The sequence below is a fragment of the Melanerpes formicivorus genome, unplaced genomic scaffold (assembly GCF_026170545.1).
Source record: "Melanerpes formicivorus ecotype bairdi unplaced genomic scaffold, bMelFor1.0.p_v2 SCAF_42, whole genome shotgun sequence".
In the NCBI taxonomy this organism is placed as follows: domain Eukaryota; kingdom Metazoa; phylum Chordata; class Aves; order Piciformes; family Picidae; genus Melanerpes; species Melanerpes formicivorus.
The window spans coordinates 3,866,274-3,891,017 of record NW_027142394.1 but is presented as its reverse complement, the minus strand read 5'-3'; the positions used below and the strand labels follow the sequence as shown (position 1 = coordinate 3,891,017).

At 43.0% G+C, this 24,744-nt stretch overlaps 1 protein-coding gene across 3 annotated transcripts in view; it reads right to left on the bottom strand.

Annotated features, from left to right (window-relative positions):
• Positions 1-1,478: 1,478 nt before the first annotated feature.
• ASXL3 (ASXL transcriptional regulator 3) overlaps positions 1,479-24,744 on the bottom strand; it is a 126,465-nt gene continuing 103,199 nt past the window's right edge. For all 3 annotated transcript variants that reach the window (XM_068158767.1, XM_068158768.1, XM_068158769.1), the window contains 4 exons: positions 22,586-22,682; positions 22,001-22,106; positions 13,555-15,505; positions 1,479-10,561 (listed from right to left, as the gene is read on the bottom strand). In XM_068158767.1, coding sequence (XP_068014868.1) covers positions 6,875-10,561; positions 13,555-15,505; positions 22,001-22,106; positions 22,586-22,682 — 5,841 coding nt within the window. In that variant the 3' untranslated portion in view covers positions 1,479-6,874. The remainder of the gene's footprint in view (positions 10,562-13,554; positions 15,506-22,000; positions 22,107-22,585; positions 22,683-24,744) is intronic.

Sequence of the window (24,744 nt, the reverse complement as noted above, 5' to 3'; positions counted from 1 at the left end):
TAAGGAAAGCACGGGGCTTAAATCAGTAAGGCTTACCTTGCTAATACTTGAAAGGTCCTTAGCAAATACCACAGGAAAACTAAATACTCATTCTCTTAAGATTAAACAAAACCGTGTGGAAATAATTATCACGTTTAGAAGAAGCACAGAGATGGCCAAGGAGAAAAGTGAATATTGAGCAGATTTTACAAATGGATTTGGATTACTTTGATTAGATGAAAAAAAAAAAGTAAATAATTTAAAAAACCAATAAATAATAATTAAGAAAAGTTCTTCTTGTCAGCAGCAGAGCTGGTCCCTGGTCTGGCACAGCCTCATACAAACCCAAATATCTAAGCAGAATAGAACAACTTAAATAATCTGCATGAAAGCACAAGCTGAGGGAGTTTGCCAGCTGGGTGTGAAAAGAAGCCATAGGATTATAAACTGCACAGTTTGGTACTTTCTTCTTTCTGGATATGGACAGATTTTGGCAGAAGGGGCTGCTGTCACTGCTAACAAGACCCTCAGATGGTACTACATCTGAACTAATGATGACAGGAGGCTGGACAAAAGATGCTGTACTGGTATTTCTGATTACAGAAGAAAAAGCCTTTTGTTGCCCACCCTTTAACACTTGCAGCCTAACCAAGGGCACTCAAAACTCTCTTTGCAGGGTCACACAATGAAACCTTGTTTAAAAAAAGAGGTATTTTAACTTAATGCTTAACTTAACCTTAACTTAATCTTAACCTAACCTAACTTAAAACTTAAATCAGAATCCTCAGTCCAAGAGGCCTTCCAGTCTCCAAGAAATAACTGGCTTGGGGAATATGGCTTGGACTAGTTGCCTTTCACATACCATGGATATTGAATATCTTTTGCCATGGGAATGAGAAGTAACAGAGGTGCACACCTGGATGGTTGTGGTTATTGTTAAGCACGTTCTGGGGTGGGCTGCAGACAGACGCAAAGCACTAAAATTGCTCCATACAACTACCTGAAGGGAGGTTGTAGACAGGCAGGGGCTGGTCTCTTCTCCCAGGCAACCAGCACCAGAGCAAGAGGACACAGTCTCAAGCTGCACCAGGGGAGGTTCAGACTGGATGTTAGGAAGAAATTCTACGCAGAGAAAGTGATTGCCCATTGGAATAGGCTGCCTGGGGAGGTGGTGGAGTCACCATCACTGGAGGTGTTTAGAAGGAGACTTGACAGGGTGCTTGGTTGCATGGCGTAGTTGATTAGGTGGTGTTGGGTGATAGGTTGGACACAATGATCTTGAAGGTCTCTTCCAACCTGGTCTATTCTATTCTATTCTATTCTATTCTATTCTATTCTATTCTATTCTATTCTATTCTATTCTATTCCATTCCATTCCATTCCATTCCATTCCATTCCATTCCATTCCATTCCATTCCATTCCACCCAAAGCAATGTAATCACTGCCATCCACAAACTATTCTACTTACAACAACAACTTAACATACCACACCTCGGTTTATTTTGCTAGGATAAGAAGATTACTACTTGTGTTACACCAGAAGTCGTTCAAACTGCACCTTACATCACAGTAATTTGAAAACCCTTTACAAAGGGCTAGTTTTTCCCTCACATTTCTATTTCATCAACCTGCACACACAACGGACATGCACATGCAGGGTCTCCTGCCTAAGGCACTGAACACAAAATGAACAAACAAGTGACAAAGATTATTTTATCTCTTTATTTTTTATTGTTTGTTTTTTTTCCCTCCAGAATATTTTAATATCGAAGCCCAAGTTGTTATTTCCAAGGGACAGGGAAAGGGAAAAGGAGAGGGAGAAGAGAAAAGTTATGAAGACAAAAGTCTTTTATTTAAGTTATGGTTTTGTGAATGGTCATTTCTGTAGGCAACAGAAGGTTGTCTTCTTAAAAAAAAAATAATATAATAATAAACCAAACAGCACCATTAAAGGAAGCATGATCCCTGAATTCTAAACAAAACACTGTCTTGAAACAAAGAAATTGCTAAAATGCTTGTTTCACCCAGTCACCTCTGGTGGGGTAACAAAGCAAAGCATAACAGCATCGAACTGTAGCAATCCCGCTGAAACCAACTACACCCCCTTCTGAAGATTCAGAGAACCACTTTCTGAGCTTGTCCTGTGGGAACAATATTTTCTTTGGTAGAGGACTGAAGGAGGGTATTCACTTCACTGGATGTGGGTAGAAGAAATGTCTCTGCACCTTAGGGAGCTCCCCAATGAATCTGCGTTCCTCATGCACGGTGGGTATGAGTGGATTTCACATTGCTGTTATACTGCAGGAGTAATACTGCCCTGGGAAGGCATAGAATGGCTAACGTCAAACAGATGTAAACATTCAGAATACTAACACAAAATGGCAAATAAAAATAATAATAATAATAATAAAAAAAACCAAACCAAACTTACATACACACACAAAAAAAACCCAACCCTGTACTGAAAATGTGAATTGAGTTAAAGTTTCCATAAAGCAGGAAAAAAAATAATAATATAATATTTTACAGCAGTACAAGAGAATTATGGCAACAAAGTAAAGCACTTTTCTTGTAACATTCATGAACAGTACAAATACAACAAAGTTATTCTACAGACTAAATTATTCTTTAACTATCAAATATAGTACAAAGAGAAATATTATGTGCTATAAAAGAAGCAGCTCCTTAAATTAGACTAAAAAAAAATGCCTTTTTTTTTCCTCTCTCTTCTCGTTGGTTTGACAGTGACAAAGCATGATGACCGAAGACAACAGGATTTCATAGATTCAGAAAACATTTAGCCACACAGGTCCATGATAAACCCACTGAATATTTAGTTGCTTTCCCCCCTCAATGTTCTGCAGAGCCACAGAAGAGGAACCGCTGCGCCGCCGCCAGGAGACTGCAGAAGTCATTCAGTGTTCAGAGCAGGGCCATTCACGTGTGTCAGCTAAAATGATCCCTGTCGGTGACACTTGTCAGCTCATCTTGAGAGCTTGTCCTGGTACTTCACCACACCTTGGAGAAACTGCTAAACCAGAGGCTACAATAACGACTCTGAAATTGTGCGTGTGTTCGTAAGGGGAAGGGGGTGCAGCATAAGGTAATTTTTACTTCAGCAATTGCATTATAAAGCACCATATGCACCAGCCTCAAAGCTGGGCAAGGGATTGCAGGGCCCTGAAAAACCATCTGCACGTTCTGTAGCTTACCCTGACAACATGCACCACCCTCAAGAGGAAAGTCTATAGTACAGAGAATATACCTTCTGCTTTATGGCTCAACCTTTATTCAGTTATTTATTTTCTTCTCTTCTTTTTTTTTTGTCTTTTAAATGCTATTTCGTGTACTAGACCTCAGCAGATAAATAAAAAGCAATCAGGGAGCATCCAGTTCACCATTTCGAAGTTATTTTTCATTAAAACATTGTTTCAAAGGGAGTTTCTGCTTGGAAAAAAAAACCCAAATTAGTTCAGAAGAGAAACACACAAACACGCACACTGCAAATGCCCTAACGTCATCTCCGTATCTCATGGGTATGTAATTAAAACAAAACAGAGGGAGAAGAGGGGGGGGAGGGAAAAAGAAAAGTGTTCCTCCCTCTCACCTAAAAAGTGCTGCTCCAGGGGTAGGAGTAAGGAAAACACTGGAGATTGGGAAAACAAAAAGGTAAATGAAACATGCTGGACGCCGGGACACATACGTACGGACAGGCAAACACAGAGCAGTGTGTTCTTAAGCAATTCTTTCACCACCTTTCAGTGCATAAACTGGTAACACCCTAGGGTGCAAACTGCATGGTAGATAGAAAACACATGACATTGGGTCTGAAACCTGCACAACTCACCAAAACCAAAAGGAAGCCATTCGAAATTAACCTCTGAGTGTGATTGTGTTCTTCTTGAAGACCGAGGGTCACTCTGCACCAAGTGTTTGTGCGACAGCAGAATCCCAGCGAGGTTTTCAGTCACACCAGGATGCAGTCAGGCTCCCCTGTCACTGCAGTTGCTTTTGAGTATAATTTCAACCCCCTAGAACTATAAACCTGTAACAACACTTCACAACTGTTGCTAACTAATTGGTCAAATTTATTCCTGGTGCAGCTCCAGTGACTCCAGAACGAAAGGAGTGGAACCGCACTAGGGAAGGGTTTGGTCGGTTGTGTACTAGAACATAGCACCATCCAGCCTAATGCCACTTTAAAGAGCATTTGATCGTCACCTCACACATGCAAGTTGCAATCCTGACACAAAAATGACAGCATGACATGAGTTGCCTAACCGCATTAGCCACACTCTCATCCCTTGAACAAAGTAAAACTATTTTGTGGCCGGAATTTATTTCTGCATTATGTCAGTCAATACATAAAAGTATTTCAAGATGCAAGTACAAACAAATATTGACTTATGTGCTGTGGACAGGAAAACCTGAGCTAGAAATAAGGATTCCCAGCAGGCTTGTATAAACATAGGTTACTAGAAGTCCAAGACTGGTTTGTTCTCTGTATTTGAAACAGAAGTATCCTACCTCTACCCAGTATAAATACAATGCAATACAATTCCAATACAAAGGCTCCTCAGCTACAAACCTGATATGCATTAACTGACTACACTCATGCTTACTCATGAGTATTTTCCAGTCGCTGTTTGCCAGCAGCTGGCGTAGCACTGGATGCTAATTACCACGTGGTTACTTTTAGGTTTTTGCTTGGCTGGCTTATTTCCCTACCAGAAAACCTGAAAAGTGCTGAGAAGCCATTTCTTAACTCACATGCCGTAGTAAGGAGCACTTTTGTATAGAAAAAATATATTATTGTATCAGCAACAACTTTGTTAGTGTCATTAGAAATGGCCTTCGTACCACACAGTGTCAAAAATAAGGTTGATATGTTGCTAATTACAATAAAAGAGAACATCAAGGTGCACCATAGAGCTTCCTGTGACAGGAATGTAGGTTGTAGTTATTCCAGCTCACTTTTAAGACAATAAATGGCATTTAGCATGTTGGTGAAAATGGTCCCACAGGAAAAATGAATGTCTGTTCCTCCATTCAGCAGAACCTCACTAATAAACACCCAGGTCAGGGAGACCAGTCACAGGTTATGAATAAATATGCAAACAGAGATTATATTTTCTTTGAAGAATCATGTAAAATGCAGTATATATTTTTCATCTCCTAAATGCAGTCCTATCGCTCACATTGATATTTCAGAATGCAACAGTAAAATGCATCACTAAATCCAAGCAGTATTACACATCTCACACATTCTTACTGCACTGCTCTCTGAAAACTGTGGAAGGAAAAATCAATTTTCTGGAGCAGACCGTAAGGTCTTTGGATTAGTGAGGTTCTACTGCAATGGCAAAACTAACATTTCTCTCTGCTGCTGACATCTGGGCAGACCCAACCAGGTATTGGCAGATGGATGACTTGCGCTCCACGTCTTGTGTTCTTGAAGAGGGAGCAAAAAAACCCCAAGGTATTTTCATCTCCCCAGCAACTGCATGTGCTTTATCCCTTTAGAGTATTTTCCTTTTAGGTGAATAGGGCCCCCAAGTTATCAGTTTTATTCTCTGCTGTGGTGGTGCCTAGCTCATCTGGAATGCAGCTATAGTCCTGAACAGAAGATACAGTACTGGATAAATACTGAAGGTTACTTTAAAGATGCAGTATCCCTTTGAAAAATTACTTTCAACTTCCAGATGTCTAAAAATGTAGAGTAAGGGGGGGCTGAAGTCCTTTGAGGAACAATAAAATAAAATAAAATTAGTGTTGTAAGTAATTCTAAGAATTCATTTAAATGGCAAAACTCTGAGATGTTACTTTTAAGTAGAGCGTGTCACATAAGAGGAGAAACAACTGAAAACCTAGTATTCAACCGACACACCATCAGGATCTTTCCTTTTCCATTCACCACAGGAATGCATCATTCTTAGGCCATGGAAAGGCTAAAGCATCCAAGCCTGATAGATGTATTTGGGACTGACAAATCAAGTGGATAGATGAGAGAGCCAAATAAAGAACATTTGAGTGGGTACAGGAAGAGAGAAGTTTTTAATCCCCAATAGATAAGTTACTGTCTCCAGACTCTGCCAAAGCCTACACGATTCCAGCGCTGCTCCCACTAAGCCATCGCATAACCAAATCTTTCTCAAGGAACCAACAGGAAGAGACGAGCAAGATTTGAGTTCCACAGTCTCTGGCAGGCATGTAAGGAAACTCCTTTAAACCTTTTCTAGTTTTTGCTGGGTGAAGTGACTATATTTTAGCCCTGGATAGTCAAAGTCAATCGAAGAAAACAATCCTGCCAGCAGAAAAACTGCCAACTGACTTAGAAGCTGTGCTGGGTGAAAGCCCACACCCTGCCACTGCCCCACTGACAGCAGTTGCTACTCAGTGTGTTACTTATTCTGCATAGTTACCCCACTTCTTGCAGAGCTATTCTTCTACTGATCTTTAACCTGCAGCTTCCATCAGCTACCAAAAAGTGGAGAAAAAAATGTGCTGCACTTTGTGCAAATAAATAGACACAAGGAAAGATGCATTAATGCCTTTTCTTTCTTTTGTTTCTTTTTAATCACAGCAAGGAAGCTCACAGAAGCTTCAGTAACAAGGCTGTGGGGTGGTTTGTTGCTGTTTTTAATCTATTTCTACAGATATCCTCTTCTTCCTAGGAAATGGTACTCAGGCAGGAATAACTACATTCTGAATGCACCATGTGGGAGGAAAAAAAATAGAAAGGAAAAAAAAAGATGAAAAAGAGGAAAAAATAGGGGAGAAAAATAATCAATCAGCTAATTGCAAACCATTAGGGGCCCACACTGTTCCAAGTTCTCCATGCCTTTGTCCTGCTCTCCCACACTGCTAAGGGATACTGCATCTTTGATCCAGCTCCTACCGCACCACCAGGCAAGCTACACAGAGTTTGGAAGGCCCTATGCAGTCATCGTGGCAGAAGGCTCCACAGCCCTTGCAGACAATCATGGCTTTCAGCCTGCACGAGCATTTCAGTTCCAGCTCATCAGCGTTGCTGCTGTCAGCAAACTTCTGAACTGGGAGCTGGGCGTTCTGGTTAGACAGGCTGGTGGCAGTGGTGGAGCCACTTCCTAAAATCCCAATCGATTTCTCGATGGCAGATGCCGCCCGTTTGAAGCTTGTGCTACCAAAGTGTATCGTTGGGTAACTTCCACAGAGCTGCTGCTGCTGCTGCTGCTGCTGCTGCTGCTGTGGGTGCTGCGCCTGTATTTTCTGAGCAGCAAGTTGGGGGAAAGGCTTCTGTGGCTCAGAAAGTAAATAGGAAGAGAAATCTGCATTTTTTAATGCAAACACTTTTAACTGTTCTTTCACTTCGCTCTGATCATAGGAAGCTTGTTTCATGCCCAGTTCACAGCTGCTGCTTAAACCTTCCTCAAAAGAAATAGGTTCGGATTTTATATTGCTACAGATGCTTGCTGGCTGAGGCCAACTAAGTCTTTTAGTGGTTTCCATAGTAACTGTCGGTTGTTTTTGATCAGAGGGGACTTCTGCATTTGGGTGAGGAGGGGGAGGAGGTGGCAGGGGTGGAGGAGGAGGAGGGGGATGCACTAATGTTTTACTCTGCAGAGTTTGAGAGGCACTGGCAATGTCATCACCTTCCTTAATTGGAATATTAGGGGAAAACACACTTCCTAGCCTCAGCTGGTGAGCTGCTGTAGAAATATTCACATCTCCCAAGCCCTTCTGTTCCAGGTGTCTGCTAAAAGCAAACGTGTTGCAGCCAGGTGGGCCTTTTGAAGTAGTTTGCAACAAAGCTGCTGTAGGAATGGGGCCTCTTGCAGCCATGGACATTTGGTAAAAATGCTGTCTGTGTGAGGTACTAGCTTCTGCGTGAAAGCTGCCATTTTTATCCATGTGAAACAAGCTCTGCTGGAAACTGCACGAAGGCAACGGCCTCTTCTGCTGCTTGATCTCCGGGCTGTGAGCGATCCGGCTCTGAATGGCATGTTTGCTCAGCCATTCCTGCTTAAATGGCTGGCCATGCCCTAGCTGATTCATGCTGGAACTAATGACACAAGGAGCCACTTTAACGTCTGTGTCCATCGACACCTTCCCAGGCTCGCATTTAATCTGAGCATGCTCCCCTACAGTCCTGGCCATCCTCTTTTTCGGATGGTTTTCACGCTTCCTGATCTGCAGCGGGGCTATGCTGCCTGCTGTGAATCCTTTACCATCTGGGTTAGGAGAGTTGGAAGGATGCTCACCGATATTTCTCTCGGACACTGCTGTTTTACATACTGAGGTAGTTTGCAAAGGCAAGGGCAGCCTGTTAATTTCTAGCTTGGCTCCTGACCTGGGCTGCGGCAGCACTTTCTCTAAAGGCAGATTGCCTTGCAGTAACTGTGTCACCAAGGGGTTGTTGGCCTCCACTGACGACAAGCGACAGCTCGAGCCCCCGGCACTGGAAACCCTCTTTAGGGTTTCTGTTGTCAGGGTCAGGGAGTCTTCCATGGAGTCTGCAATGGATGTCTTGGAGGTCTGCGGCGGCTGCGCGCTCGTGGCCATCTCTGCGGGCTGGGCGGGCGTTTCAGGTCCTGTAAAATCCTCGGTGTCCATCCTGAAGCACTTGTCAGACTCGTTAGCTTCTGATTTAACAGGAACAGCAATGCTCGTCAGAAGGCTCCTGGACTGCAGCTCTGACATCTGTGTGTAACCGGAGGGCTCAGTTTTGACATTTTTTAAGCAGTTTTGCTCTGCGTATTCCTTATGCTTACCGGAGCTCAGATGGCTGACCACGGGCTGGTCAGTGCTCATCGCCTCTTCGTCATGCCAACAAATTCTATTGTTAGTGTTATACTGATTGGCACAGGCAGCATCTGCTTCATTTTTAAATGCTGAAGGACCTCTTAATTGCTCAGCAAAACCTTGGCTGGGAGTAACCACCTCAATTAATTTATCTTGAGGAGCAAGAGGCACTTCTCGAAGACTTGAGCAACCTGCCTGCAAGTTCTTGCTGTCTTGCTTTGCTGTAATGGTGATAAAGCTGGAACTGTGCTCAAGGCTTTCACTAGACACCACTTCAGGCCTGCTTATGACAGACACCTGAGGACAGGCTATACTTTGTAAGGCAGCTTCTGTCCTTACAGGTCTGCTCTGCAGGTCAATGCTGTTGTCTGCATTTTCAATAGAAGAAGAAAGTGACAGACTGGAATTCAGGTTTGTAGTGTGGTCAACAATGACTTTGCAAGGTATAGACCTATTCATGGCAGTTTGTGTGAAGTTCACTGGCTGAGATTTACCAGAGAGATCCATTCGGTTTCGTGCTCCAGAGCTTTTTTCTAAGAGATCAGCATTTAATTTAGTAGCATTATCATAGGAGCTTATTGTCACCATGTTACCAGTAAACATTGAAATGGGTGCCCTTGCCACAGAATCTGCTCCTGCAAAAGCCTCACTGCAACTTAAAGCTGACCTAACGGTGGTGTGAATGGAGACAGTGCTCTGCTCGTTACACCCGGTTATGGCTATCTTATCAGAAGGAAATCTGTTGGCAGTCCCCACCGGGGGAATGAGTACAGAACTACTAGAGAGATGGTTTGGCAAGTTATGAGCAATAGATGAAGCTGGCACAGTGGCATAGTGACTGGAGACTGCGGTATTCGCATTGCTACTCGGCATCGGCAACCTTTTGTCATCGATGGCACCGGGCAGGGCCGTGCTGTCTATGGAGACTGGTACACTACTGCCATCTATACATTTTGGTCCAATGGCTATGCATGGAGTATCAGCCCCTTGGATGGTTTTCAGCATATTTATGTTACAGGCTGAAACTGCTGTGTTTGCACTGTCAACAGACATTAAAACAGAGGATTTATCAACAGGACTTGCAAAAGAAAGTTCTTTAATTGCTCCAGACATAGCAGTGCTGCAAACAGACACAGAGACTGAACTTTTATTATAAAGCACTGGCACACTGTTACTTTCAGTAGAGGTAGATGAAATAATTTTCTCACACAATTGTGGCATAGGTATATTTTCATCAGAACTGTGCACAGATAGCTCAGTAGCAGTTTCTGGTAACGTGGCCGTGTTAAGTGACTGCTGCAGTAACGCGGTGGTCTCACGGTGATGAGCAGACTTGTTGCTAGGGGACCTGCAGTTAGGATTAACTATAATGACACCTGTAGAACCTTCAATCTTTGTGTCAGTAGAAGCTGGTATCTCCAGAGATGAAGTGCTTTCCTTTGAGCTGAACTGCGACTTAGACTCTTTATTAGTCTGGAGTAAATGGGCTCTGGCTTGATGCTTTGCAAATAGCTTGGCCTTCGTTTGCTCCTTGATGTGTGCCAGTGTTCTTGTCTTCCCACCTTCACACGGGGTCCCCATTGCTCCAGAGACTATGCTTGCAGCTGCTGCCACGGCTGCTGCTGCTGCAGCTTCTCTTTGGGCTCTTGCTTGCTGAGCTCGTGCTTTGATATCTGCAAGAGTTCTAGCCCCAGTGTTTCTCCTGCTGCTGACCGAAGTGCTTGGGGAAACTCGAGGCTCTGGTTTAGAGACAGGTTGGCTCTTGATGATAAAGGGTGGTCCAATTTTTGAAAGCTGAATCTAAAGGAAGAAAAAACACAATCATTTTAATGACATCCTCAACTCACCCAAATCACCAGCTGTCTCTTAAAGGGCCAGGGAAAGGTAATGAAGGGAGTTACTGCTCAGTGCCTCTGCACAGAAAAATGCTAACATTTAATTCAGCGTTTTATCATCCTACAGCATGAGTAACTGACACCTGCATTACCCTACTCACATTGATCCTTCTGACAGGAAAAAAAATATTGAATTGGATGACAACACAATGCTTATCTGATACCATCTGTCAGGCCTGGGTTATATGCAGTGTATCTAACCGAGAAGATCAACAAGCCCAGCACAGGGATACTAAAAGTGAGCCAACGACTAAGCACGTGCTGCAAACGTGTGACAGAATAACCAGCCTGCAGTGCTTTTGCTCCTTGGTTCCAGTGACTAAGGCACTAGGAACAGCCTATCTGGACAACATATCTTGCCTTTAGATGGGATGCAGCAGTGTCTTCACTGAGCCTCTTTTTCATGGATCACCACTAGACCCCTTTAGAGTAATGGTCTAACCGAAGTGAATCAATGAAGGATACACTTTTTCCTTTCTCACTCTCAACTTTAAGACACTTTAGCACATCTCTGAGATACCTCCCATAATGCTGCATGCCAAAAAGTGAAATCCTCAAACCTACCAGTATTAAAAATGCCAATATTAAAGTTTTAAATATCTGAAACATTAAGGAAAATAATAACCTGCTGGGATTATTAGGATGCTTCCAATTAGGAAAAGAGATCAGGAGTCCTGGAAGAACTCTGTAACTCATACACTCACTCAGAATACCCAAAGATGGGCAAGCAAAAAGCTAACTTATTAGAAGGGCCATATGTGGCTAATGCTGTGTCTTCTGGTCTGAAAAGAGCCGAGACAAAAACTAGGCAGCATCTGTAGGAAAAGTGGTGACAAGGTATGAGAGAAAGTGAGAGCCACACAGCAGAGTGGTTTAGGAGAACTGGGGTTCTTTCTCCTCTTGTAATTACAAAGGGTAGGGGTTTATTGGTGAGATGACCCAAGAGTCAAATATTTCCAGTTTTTCAGTATTCTCTTTCACTGGCTGGAGGCTTCAGGGAGATTCAAAAATTCTTAAGACTCTGCTGGACTGACAGCATCTGATTCTCCACAAGAGATCAGTGGAAATCAATATTAAGATGGCACTGCAATATATAACCATTTATATAACCACACAACTCTGTGCTGTGCTGGAAGGCTGAAATACTTCACTTTTCCTAGCAGTTAAGTGTTTGGTTTATAAATAAGCACTCATGCCTAATATTGTGAGGCTTTAACATTTCATAGAATCACAAAATGCTAGGAGTTGGAAGGGACATCTGGAGATCAGCTAGTCCAACCCCCCTGCCAAAGCAGAATCACCTAGGGCAGGGCACACAGGAACACACCCAGGTGTGAAAGAATATCACAAACTCGTAATTACTAGCAGAAAAATTTTGCTTTCTGACTCAGTAGCAACTTGTTTGTTTCCACTTTGCGTCACCAGAACCACTACAGCTCTAAGTGCTTGATTATTTCCATTATTATTACAGTCGTGACCTTTTTTATTCCCCAGTGATCTACTTTCCTTTGTGCTTAAAGTGATTTGAATTTATTAGGCTAGATAGAGATGTTCCACATATGAAAGCAGGTCACTAAACTCAGAATGGGCTAACTTCCAATTGCATCACTGCTCATAAAAATAGATGGAGTTGAAATATGCTGCCGCACTAGTGATTAAAACAGTTAGCCTATTTGCCCTCCTGGGCAAATTAACAATGTTCAGTGATTGCAGCAGTTAAAAATAAATGCAGAAAAAAGGCATTTCTGATTAATCAGGTACCAGCACTGCAGAGTCAACGGCCTAAGTTCAGCAAATTGGATGTAGAACTTGGCTGATGTCATCACATCCAAAATGAAAAGGGTCAAAATGCTGAGCCTATATAGACCTAAATCTATAGATCCCTCCATTAAGGGAAAAATAAAAAGGAGGAAAAAAAAAAAGAGGGTTAAACTGGAATTTACTTTCTTTCATAGGAAAGTGACATACTTCAAAGTATTTGCTTAGTTGGTGTATCTTTGCTATGTTTTGCTTTGCCATCACAGTATCACTAAGGTTGGAAGAGACCTCGAGGATCATCGAGTCCAACCTGTCACCACAGACCTCATGACTAGACCATGGCACCAAGTGCCACGTCCAGTCCCCTCTTGAACACCTCCAGGGATGGTGACTCCACCACCACCCTGGGCAGCCCATTCCAATGGCTAACAACTCTCTCTGTGAAGAACTCTCTCCTCACCTCGAGCCTAAACCTCCCCCGGTGCAGTTTGAGACTGTTCCCCCTTGTTCTGGTGCTGGTTGCCTGGGAGAAGAGACCAACCCCTTCCTGGATACAATCGCCTTTCAGATACCTCTACATACATCAATTAGACACTGTCCCCTGACAGGCAGGTCTGTCTCCAATTAATTCTACATGAAAATCTGATGCTTCAGCCTACCCCAAGCCTTGAGCTTGCAAAGAGATCCCCAGCTATTCTGACTCTAGGTTCTCTTGCTGGGTTAAGGCACTGGTTGTTTTTCTTAGTACTGGTATGGTAACATTTATTATTCATGCTTGCTGAAGAAGTCATCTGCAGGAGAACAAGCAGATAAGACAGCTGGGCAATTAGACAAACAAGAAACACTGTGTAAACAATGGGGATGCTCTTGAATTAGATTAAGCCAGAGATCCTGGAAAACCTTCCCTCACACAAAGGCAATTCTGTAGCAAAGACCCCAAGTGAACAACTATAGGCATGTTTACATCAGAAGTAATTTGGCATAGTAGGAATGTAATAGCAAAGTGAAATCATCAATGCTCACACGCCCTCGCACCTCCACAACCCCCAGCACATGCACTGTCTGTGTCTGCCTGCAGTCAGCAGCGGGGAGATCATCAACCTCCAGTTTCCAAGTCAGCCTGATTATGCATTACTTTACCTTCAGGGGTGGAACTCGGGGTTCTTCTCTGGGCGGCTGATCTTTCTCAGATGGACTCGTTGATGAAGCACTGCGGCTAGGCTGATCATCATCTATTCTAGCTCTCTTCTCTTTGCAGATTCCAAAAGTGTGCTGTTCTGCTGTCTTCCTCTTTGGGATCTCTGGGTCTCTACTTTCATTCCTCACTTCAGGTGATTTTGTGGGCTCTAATGATTTGGAAGAATGTGAGCTCTCTAGACGGCTTTGGGTGCTGCCTGTTAGCTTGTGAGATTTACTCCTGCACACTTCAGAGAAGGTAGCTTTCTCTAGAGATGAGGTATATAGTTTATCATGTGGCTTTGAAGGAAGCAATTCAATGTTTTTTCCAGCTGATCCTTCTGATAAGACAGCCACCTCTGATGGCAAGAGTGTACCTTTCTTGTCACCTCTTTGCTGAACACTGTGATTTTTAACTTTGATCACCTCAGGAGGAGAGTGTTCTGGGATGGAAGCAATGTAGGATTTCTCCATTTCAGGATGAGATTTACATGGCTGATGGCTGAGGCTTTTGCTTTGAGGCTCTTCCAATACTGAAGTATCAGGTACAATTGTTAGTGGAACAACTTTCACATTTTCAGGGGCACTCTGAAGCTGCTTTGGCTGAACAACAAGATTCTCTTCTTGAACCACCTTAGGAATGGCAGAGCTTTCCTCTTTCAAAGTGGGAAGAGAATCTTCCAACAGACACGGTGATTTCCTCTGCTGCAGAATAAGTCTTTCATTGCTTGGGGAATTAGAAACTGGAGATGTCTCTGATGGAAGAGGCAAACTATTTGCCACAGATGCTTCAGAAGTTAGAACAGAAGACAGTGAAGATGTTTCTGATGTTAAAGGCAAATCGGACATTGGCGAGGTTTCTGACGTTAAAGGTAAATTAGAAGCTGGTGATGCCTCTGATGTTAAAGGTAAATTTGACATCAGGGATGCTTCCGAGGTTACAGGTGAGGTCGACATTGGAGAGATTTCTGACATTAAAGGTGTGTGTAAGTTTTCATCACTAGCCTTTTGCTGAATATCACCTTCAATGTTTTCAGTACTGGACACTTCAGATGAGCAAGCTGTTTCAAGAGATGCTGGAGTACAGGGCTCCTCTGAAGTTGACTGAGTGTCTCCTCCAGGAGATGCAATACACACACATGGTCCTTCTGGACTTACAGAGGAAAAGGAAGTTTCAGAAATACAAGGATTCTCAGACAGCTGCTCCTCAGGGTCACTCTGAAGCTCCATATCCACTGCAATGCCTCCACCAGCGAACAAGGAGCCTTCCAGACCTGCATTCTGCATTTCTGGTGCAATTAGCTCTTTTGCAGACTCAGAATCCTTCTCTGCTGTATCACTGGCAGAGTTCGTGGATGAAGCTGATTGTGCTGGTGATACGCAATCCTCCAGCTGATCTATCACAACTGACATCTCCTCCTGAGGGCATTCTGACTTCAACTCCACTTTAATTTCAACGTGAGATGCAGTATCAGTTACATCATTCATCATGACACAGGACTCAGCGCTGTCTGCAAGCTGTACTGCCTCTGCTTCTTCATTTGTGCCAGCTGGACTTACTGACTCCTCAGAAAACTCATGTTCTGTTTTATGGTTCTCCTCCTGGCATTCACAAATACTTGTCTCAACCTCTTCAGCAATCTCCTCTTGAATGACTGATTCTTCAGCTATCAGTATATCCTCTGAGTCTGCCGTTACATCCTTTGCAGGAACCTGTTCCATACTACAGAGAGTTGGACAATAATCTTTCTCTGGTAAAGGTGGAATTTTCGTGCCTTTCTCTTCTTGGTCATCAAATGTCGCTTGCTTAGAAGGCCCAGCTGTGCCAGAAGATCCACACACAGAATTGCTTTCATCCTCCTCATTGTTCTGCACTGCAGTGAGTTTCATTGATTCCCCTCTCGACATTCCCAATCTAAACAAAAACAGACAAACCAAAAAGGTCTTTTCATCACAGACATGATAAAGGAATGAGATCATCTTTTATTTACAAAAAGGACAGAGAGTTTAAAGTAGTGGTTTGGTTAAGTGGTGGCTGAATAATTTATACAGGGTTTTATACATTTTGGAATCCTAACTGCCCAGATTTTCTTACCAGTGTTAAAAAACTGAATTTACTTTTCTCTTTTTTTTTAAAGAATCTATTATTCATTATTGGACTATTGGGCACCTCAGGGAATCATAGAATCAATAAGGTTGGAAAAGACCTCAAAGATCATCAAGTCCAACCTGTCACCCAAGATGTCATGACTACTAAACCATGGCACCAAGTGCCACATCCATTCCGCTCTTGAACACTTCCAGGGATGGTGACTCCACCACCTCCCTGGGCAGCACATTCCAATGGCTAATCTCTCTTTCTGTGAAGAACTTCTTCCTAACATCCAACCTAAACCTTCCCTGGTGCAGCTTGAGACTGTGTCCTCTTGTTCTGGTGCTGGGTGCCTGTGAGAAGAGACCAACCCCCACCTGGCTACAACCTCCCTTCAGGTAGCTGTAGACAGCAATAAGGTCTCCCCTGAGCCTCCTCTTCTCCAGGCTAAACAACCCCAGCTCCCTCAGCCTCTCCTCATAGGGCTTGTGCTCCAAACCCCTTGATCTCAGATGGGAGCTTAGCTTATGTGGCTTTGCTCCATTCTTCCAGCAAACCAAATACTTCACTCCAGATAAGTTTCTAAATAAACAGACCTATGTATATATTATTCATTCACTGCAATTAAAAAGGAGTCTGAGATTCCTGAGGAGCTAAAAAGACACATATTTATAATCTCTGCACTCATTCTCAGGGGTGAAGGAACTATCCCTAGGAATACTTCTCTTTTGAAGATTTCCTTACATTTGGTCCTGAAAATGCTAGTTTAAAAGAAGTCTTCTTGCTTCAACAGATTTAAAACAGCCCAACAAAATAAAAGCCAAGGGCTATAGAAAAATGTGTTCTCACAAAATATATGCACACTAACATTCTCATTCCCTTCTAAGGACACTGAGAGTACAGGTGTTCAGCATCTTTAGTAAGACTTTCCAAGGAGACACTGTGCCTCAGTAATTCCATTATAGTAAAAAAATGCATAAAAGCTTGGCTGGAGCCCTGGGTCTTAAGGATCTTCTAATCTAATTAACTGAAGTTTGATCTCTCTTCTCATTTTTATCATGAAACAGAGCAATATGGAAATAAGCAAGCATAAAAGATACTCAGAAACTATGGAAGGAAGATAACTTGTCAATGTGCAGCCAGAGGACACAGAGATCACAAAGGGTCATGTGTATGGAAGTACACAATAAACATGTAAAACCCCTAAACAGTACAGAATAAACATGCTAAAAGAACCCAAACCAGTACAGAATAAACATGTTAAACCCCCAAATCTGTGGCTGAACATTGTAAAACCACTGAACAGATGCAGTGCAGCAACAGCTGTAAATGCAAAACACCCACAACCAAACAGTCTGCAGTTGGCAACCCAAAAAGCACTCTCTGAGTAATTATTAATATTGCCTACTACCAGTGACTTAATATGCACAAAGTCTCCCTATGCCATCAAGGTGCTGAGGAAGGGTCCTCTGGAGAACAACTCAGAGCAGCAAATTTACATCTCCCACAACTGAATGCGTTTCAGAAGATGTGTTTTTCATCTCTATAGACTCCAGGTTGCCCATATAGGCGAACTTTTGGCTACAAGTGTAGGTTACTAAAGTTTAGTTTGCCCAGGTTTAGATGAGCAACCTTCTTCCTCTAAAGCTCCTTGTGTAAATGAGGAAAAGTTATCTCAGGAAAATGAGGAGGAGAAAGAAATCCTCTGCAGTGCTCCAAACCCAATCAGTGGTTTATTCTCTCTTGCTGGCTTCCATAACATGAAAAAATATTACCTGATACTTATCTTTGTGGAATGAAAATCAGCAAAGGAATGAAGGACAGGATAAAGGTGAATGCAACTCTCACGTAAACACTACGCAAATATACACATTCTAGTAGCATTTTGAAGAGGAAGACGCATAAGAGAAGTTCAGATAATGCAGGATTAAGGCCAACAGAACATGTACTGAATATTAAGTGGTGGTTTTTCCCATATTGGAAATGCTACAATCTTGAGGAAGATACTGCAGTGAAGAAAAAAGGCTTTCAAAAGAGGAGAAGGCTGAAGATCAGCATATTTAAGGCAATCTCAGGTTGCAAGATAAAGAGCTGATCTCTCTTCCTTCGAGAAAAAGACACCCAAAGTTTGCAAAACAGCACAAAAATCTGAGGACAGCAGTAAATAGCCTTCAGTGAAAGTGCTAAGGACAGGATTCAACTGATAAAGTAAGGGCACACAGTCAACAAATTGTAAGTGCTCAAACAGCTACTCAAGGCTACATGGATGCTGATATTTTAGTGGTGTGCTAAGTAGCACCAGGGAAAAGGGGGAAAAAAAATCATGAAGGATTAAATCAGAAGGAACATTCAGAGGAGGTCCACCCAAAATTAAAGCTTTGATTTAGTGAGTTGGCTGTACTGTCCTGACACGTAACTCTCTCAAGAGTGGGAGAAGAAACAACAGATTGAGGCAAGAGTATAACCCTTGCAATACCAGGGCAACAAGCCAGGAGAATGTGGATTTCTGGCAACATGCATCATCTGATCCTGAAATGACTGCAGAATGAGGTTATTGCTTTTTAAAGACAGTCAGAAAGAGGAAAACTGAACAATAGTGAGGAAATGGAAAGAGAACACAAATGGATGGAAGTAAACTGCAACAGTTCCACGACAAACAGCCTGGGTACAGATAGGAGCAAACACAAGAAACAATGGGTAGAGCCAACATGGAAGCAACATTTCTAAACACTTGGAATGCCATCATCTGGGCAGATTCTGCATCTGTTAACAGTCCTTCTCTAAGTGTATGGTGAAACTTGAATGTACTCATGGAACATGAAAAGATCAAATTAGTTGACGTCAGAGCAAAAGCACCACACTGACTGTAAAGTGAGCAAGTTAGACTGCAAGAGACTTCCATTCTGCAGACAGTGTGTGTGACAAACAGCTCAGGAAGCTTTCAAATCTGCTACCTCAGCTTAATCAACATGGCTGAAAAAGAGACAAAGTCTGACCACACTCAAAGCAAGTTTAAAAACCAAAGAGAAAAAAAGGTGAGAGAAGGCACATAATGTGGAAATGATAGCAAATAACAAGCAGAAGTGCTTAAATCTGGCTAGGCAGCAAAGAGGCAGTATCTGCCCACATAACTTTCAGGAAGAGAATGCAAGTGAAACAAGGCAAGCTGGGGAAAGGGCAGGGGGGAGATCAGATGTAATACTGTAGTCAAAACGTAAATTATGTGCAAGATGACATTTTGCATAGCAATGTGGATGTCAGGGACCTATCAGCCCAAATGACATGTATCACTGCAGACTGAGCAATTATCTGCCAACCATTATAGTGTCCAGCATTCAGCTAGCACGGCAGGATGGCTGGCTCCAGAAAATGATGAGCATCGCTCTCTGTGCATGTGACAGGCATAGCTTCAGCCATTCCCCAGCTCACAAGGGACAGGGACCTACTCTAGAGAGTCCAATGGAGGGCTACAAGGATGATTGAGGGACTGGGGCGCTGCCCTATGAGGAGAGGCTGAGAGCCCTGAGGCTTTCTAGTCTGGAAAAGTGAAGACTGAGAGGGGATTTAACAAATGTTTATAAATATCTGAGGGCTGGGGGTCAAGAGGGAGCGGACAGGCTCTGCTCAGTTGCACCCTGTGATAGGACAAGGGGTAATGGATATAAACTACAGCACAGGAGGTTCCACCTCAACATGAGGAGGAATTCTTCACTGTAAGGGTCACAAAGCACTGGAACAGGCTCCCCAGAGAGGTTGTGGAGTCTCCTTCTCTGGAGACTTTCAAGCCCCACCTGGATGAGGTCCTGTGTGACCTGTGCTGGATTCTCTAGTCCTGCTCTAGCAGTGGGGGTGGACTCCATGATCTTCAGAGGTCCCTTCCAACCCCCAACATCCTGTGACCCTGTGAGGTGCTCATGCTTTATGGTGATCCCTTTGTGAAAGGCTGGTAAGTGACTCTTCTCTTGATATGAAAAGCCACTATGTCCTGATCTAAAAACCTAATTCATATCTTTTGATTCTAAAGGGATGAACACCTGGGCTACAGTGGGGTCTCCAAGCTGTTAAGTCAGAAATTAAGTACATGACAATAAGAAAGTCTGTCACGTCAGGACCCTAGAATTTTCATTACTTGTAAAGATAAAGTGGTGTAGAAATATTATTCACACAGGGAGGAAGCATCCAGGAAGGATGTGCAGAAGAAAATATTAAAATGGATCTTTCCATTTGCTTCCTTGTTTTCACTACATTTCCCAGTGGTTCAGGGCAGTGGGCAGTGAGAGGTAGCATTGTTGCTGTAGAAACACTGTAGTTAATGGCTTAACCTTTAAGTTAATCACTTACATGAATGGTTCCCTGTGCCCTGAGTTTTCTAAGTAAGAAACATCTAACAACAAAACTAAGACATTTCATGCGATGATCACAGTATCACAGTATCACAGTATAACTAAGGTTGGAAGAGACCTCGAGGATCATCGAGTCCAACCTATCAACACAGACCTCAGGACTAAACCATGGCACCAAGTGCCACGTCCAATCTCCTCTTGAATGCCTCCAGGGACGGTGACTCCATCACCTCCCTGGGCAGCACATTCCAATGACAAACGACTCGCTCGGTGAAGAACTTTCTCCTCACCTCGATTCTAAACCTCCCCTGGTGCAGCTTGAGACTGTCCCCCCTTGTTCTGGTGCTGGTTGCCTGGGAGAAGAGACCAACCCCTTCCTGGCTACAACCACCTTTCAGGTAGTTGTAGAGGGCAATGAGGTCACCCCTGAGCCTCCTCTTCTCCAGGCTAAACAACCCCAGTTCCCGCAGCCTCTCCTCACAGGGCTGTGCTCAAGGCCTCTCCCCAGCCTTGTTGCCCTTCTCTGGACACGTTCAAGTGTTTCGATGTCCTCCTTAAACTGAGGGGCCCAGAACTGGACACAGGACTCAAGGTGCGGCCTAACCAAAGCAGAGTACAGGGGCACAATGACTTCCCTGCTCCTGCTGGCTACACTATTCCTAATGCAGGCCAGGATGCCATTGGCCTTCTTGGCCACCTGGGCACACTGCTGGCTCATATTCAGGTGGCTGTCGATCAGTACCCCCAGGTCCCTCTCTGTTTGGGAGCTCTCCAGCCACTGTGACCCCAGCCTGTAGCTCTGCATGGGATTGCCATGGCCAAAGTGTAGCACCCGGCACTTGGACTTGTTAAATGTCATTCCATTGGACTCTGCCCATCTGTCCAGTCGGTCAAGGTCCCTCTGCAGAGCCTTTCTACCCTCTAACTGACCAACATCTGCTCCTAACTTGGTGTCATCTGCAAACTTGCTGGTGACTGACTCAACCCCCTCATCCAGATCATCAACGATGGTTCCCCTGGCACATTTTTTTCTGCTACGTATTATGCATAAATTCCATTGAAACATACATGAACAAAAAAAATCAATAACTTTCAAAGAATTAGTTTATGCTTTACAATACTTAATACTTCCAATACTTCATATCTTTAAAACCAGAGTTAATTCTAAGCCTTAGGGGACTGACTTTTCAAAGCAAGTTTTAAAAGGACAATTCTTGAATTTAAAGAAAAACCCATAAATCTCTTCAAATTTTGGGGTTCTAAACACCTGAATACAAGAACTGACTTCTCAGCAGCTGCAGAATGCCATCTCTGTACCATCCCCAACGAAAATGGGCTGACCTGTCCCCATTGTGCACCTGGAGTGATACTATCTAATTAATTTCAGTCAGTTAAGGGTACTTATTTATTCCTTGCATCTCCCTTTCCTGGTCACTTTCATTTGTCTCTAGCCACCATTTCTCCCATGCCCATATTGTACTCCAGCAAAGGGCCACCTCAAACAATAAAACACCATTTGGTTTTAGAAATATTGCAGCTAGCTCAGAAATAAATAGAAGAAATGCAAACATTCTCCAGGTGTATCTCTACTGGGCTTCTAGTCTGTCGAAGCTGGTTTTGCTTTTGGAAGGAGGAGAGAACTGCCCTAACGCTGCCTTTTAAAAGATAATTAGAAAAGGCTCACATGCCTGGGCCTTGTGTCCTAAGCTCTCCTTGGAATGAATTTTTATGGATGAGTTATGAACCTTTAAAAATGCAATTGTAATGCAAGGGCAGACACACCACTGTAATTCTACCCACAACTTCTTATCCTGGGGAACGACTGCCTTTGATAACTGCTTTATTAAGTTTTACAGCACACGACCGTGCTACGTGAAGCAGAGAATTGTATTTTCATTTCCTCCTAAAAAAAAAAATAAATGAAATAATAATAATAATAATTAAAAAAGCTTTCATTGTTTGCTTCAATACTTACTTTTCACCATAAAACCTTTCAAAGAATTTTTCTTTCCAAGGCTCTGTTTTCTTTTCCTTTTCGATCTCCTGTCTGATGCGCAGCTGCATTTCTGGCGTAAACTCCCCTGAAAGACAAATACTAACCTATTGAATAAAAGTTGTCAAAGGATTAGCTTAATATGGGCAACTACACATTTGCAGACACAGGGAAATCACACAGAGTGGTTTCTCTTGCATCCACCAATTCCGAGTGAAAACAATGAAAACCAAAAGCGAGTGGGACCCAGAAAGGTTTAATTCGCCACACACCATCAGTATTTCCGATGCGTATTGGTGGGGTTTAGTTACATGCATTTATGTTTGCAAGAGGCAGTGATGAAAATGCTTGGGGCTTTCTTTCCCTCTCCAAACTGCCAAAATCAGCTGCCACAGCAAGCTGTAAAAGTGTACACTGCACTCACAATGCAATCAGCAATTTCCCTTTCGCTGAATTACTGGTGTATTACACTTGCTATTCTGAAAGCAGTTTGCAAATGTAGGGAGAGAGACATTCCTCATAAAAAGAATTAACCTTTGGTAAATCTGAGAACAAGTGGAGAGTTACCTTCTGCCAGTCGCTGCTTCCAGCCCTGTGCTGCATAGGCAAAGAATTCATTATTCAGAGCAGAGCTGCTGAGGCGCAAAACTCCATCACTCCCCATCTAGAAAAGAAGCCGATGGCAGCAGAAGATCGTGTCAGAAACAGTGTCAGCTGAGATTACAGAAAACCAGAGCTCCAATTAAGGGAAATGGGGAGGGATAGGGAGTGGGCACAATAAAGAAAATTACCTACTACTACTACTAAAGCATCATTTTCATTATAGTCCTTACTGGAAATGCCAGTGGGCTAACCCAGCACCAGCGTGCTCTCTTCAGTCATCAGTGCTACTGATGATAACTCAGTTAACAACTGACTGACGTGTTGTAATCACAGCCCTCTAGCTTGAGCCTATGTATAGAGCACAATCAAAAATCAAGATCATTACTGTACTTGTGCCTCCTCAGGGAACATGGTACAGATCAAATCAATTATAGATTCATAGAAGGGGTAGGATGGGAAGGGGCCTTAAAGATCATCTAGTTCTAACCCCCTGCCATAGGCAGGGACACCTTCCGCTAGACCAGGACACTCAAGGCCTCATCCAACCTGGCCTGGAACACCTCCAAGATGGGGCATCCACAGCCTCTCTGGGCAACCTGTTCAAGTGCCTCACCACCCTCACAGTAAAGAATTTCTTCCTAATGTCCAGTCTAATTCTCCCCTTTTCCAGCTTAGAGCCATTGTCCCTCATCCTATCACTACGAGTCCTTGTAAATCAAATAGAATGAAGACAGAAACTTTGCTACTCTGAATGAACCTAATCCTCTTGTTAGCAAACATGCTCTACTGGCAGAACAGTGGATGGCAGCTAACCTTAACCAAAAAAATAGTGGAAACTCAGCACTAAACCTAAACCAAGCTATACACATCATTTTATACCCAACCATAGTGAAAACTGTGGAAAAACATCATAATTTTTATTACTTTCCACATCTGTCAAACCAGCACATTTTCCCAGCATATTAACATGTGTTCTAGCTATGCAATATCCCCTGATTCTCAGTGCTTGTTTCAAACTGGAGGCAGAAAGAAGCAGACATGTCAGAAACAGTAAATGCTGTTTAGCAGTGTGTCCCTTGCTGAGCTCCGTATTTCACTGATAATACTGGCCCCACCTTCAGAACAGCCTTGGGTAATTTACTCCTTGCCTAGCTGACATCCTGTTCTACAGTAATCTCATAGGAGTAAACCAGAAAGATGTGAAATAGGAGAGACAGAGTGATAAGCATAAACTCTGAAACCCAGGCAATGCTAAAGGCATTTGGTTACAGCAAGCAAATTGTATGTGCATGGTAGTGGAGTCCCCAAGCAGCATGTGAAACCCCAGCACTGCCGCCTGTGATTTCCTGCTATATGGCATTGTTTTGCCAACAAGTCATAGGATTTGCATTCAACTGGGGTGGATATATAATGCTGCTACGCTTCTCATCATGTGGGCTGTGGAATACTTGCATATTAATTACAGATAGGCTATGACTAAGGCTGGAACTGGATAAAAACTGGAAAGAAACAGTGAAACATGCAACAAGAAAACCAAATCAGTGAGACAAAGGCCATAAAGAACATGTGAGTGTTGTATCCAGCAAATTGGTGTGGCCCATTATCTCCTTTTTGCACAAATGAGCTTTCTCCAGAAATATGAACATTCCAGAATGAATATATTCAAGTGATATATGAATATATTCATGCCTTTTGCACCTGAACAAACAAATCTGAATATGGTCAAAGCCAGCACTTGCACAATTTCCTAAAACATGAGATGAGAAGTTACAGAGAAAAGAATCACAAGTTGCTAAATTAAATTCTTTGCTCCTCAAAGAAAGGTGCTGAAGCCACCTTCAGCTTCAACATAAAAGGAGATGAAACAGTAAGACACATTCATGCCAGCGTAGGTTCTACTCCAGACTTCAGTAAATTCAAGGTTTTATGCCAGTGTTCCGGAGGAAAGAGCAATACAGACATGAAATTTCTACCATCATGTTTAACTTCATTTAACTGCAGGCTGTCTCTGAAAGGCACACACAGTCCTTCTGAAACTCCATTGCTCAGCTGATGGCAAGGAGTCGATCAGTATCACTAGCCAGACCAACAAATCTCATAGGAAAGTAATCATTTGCAGACAA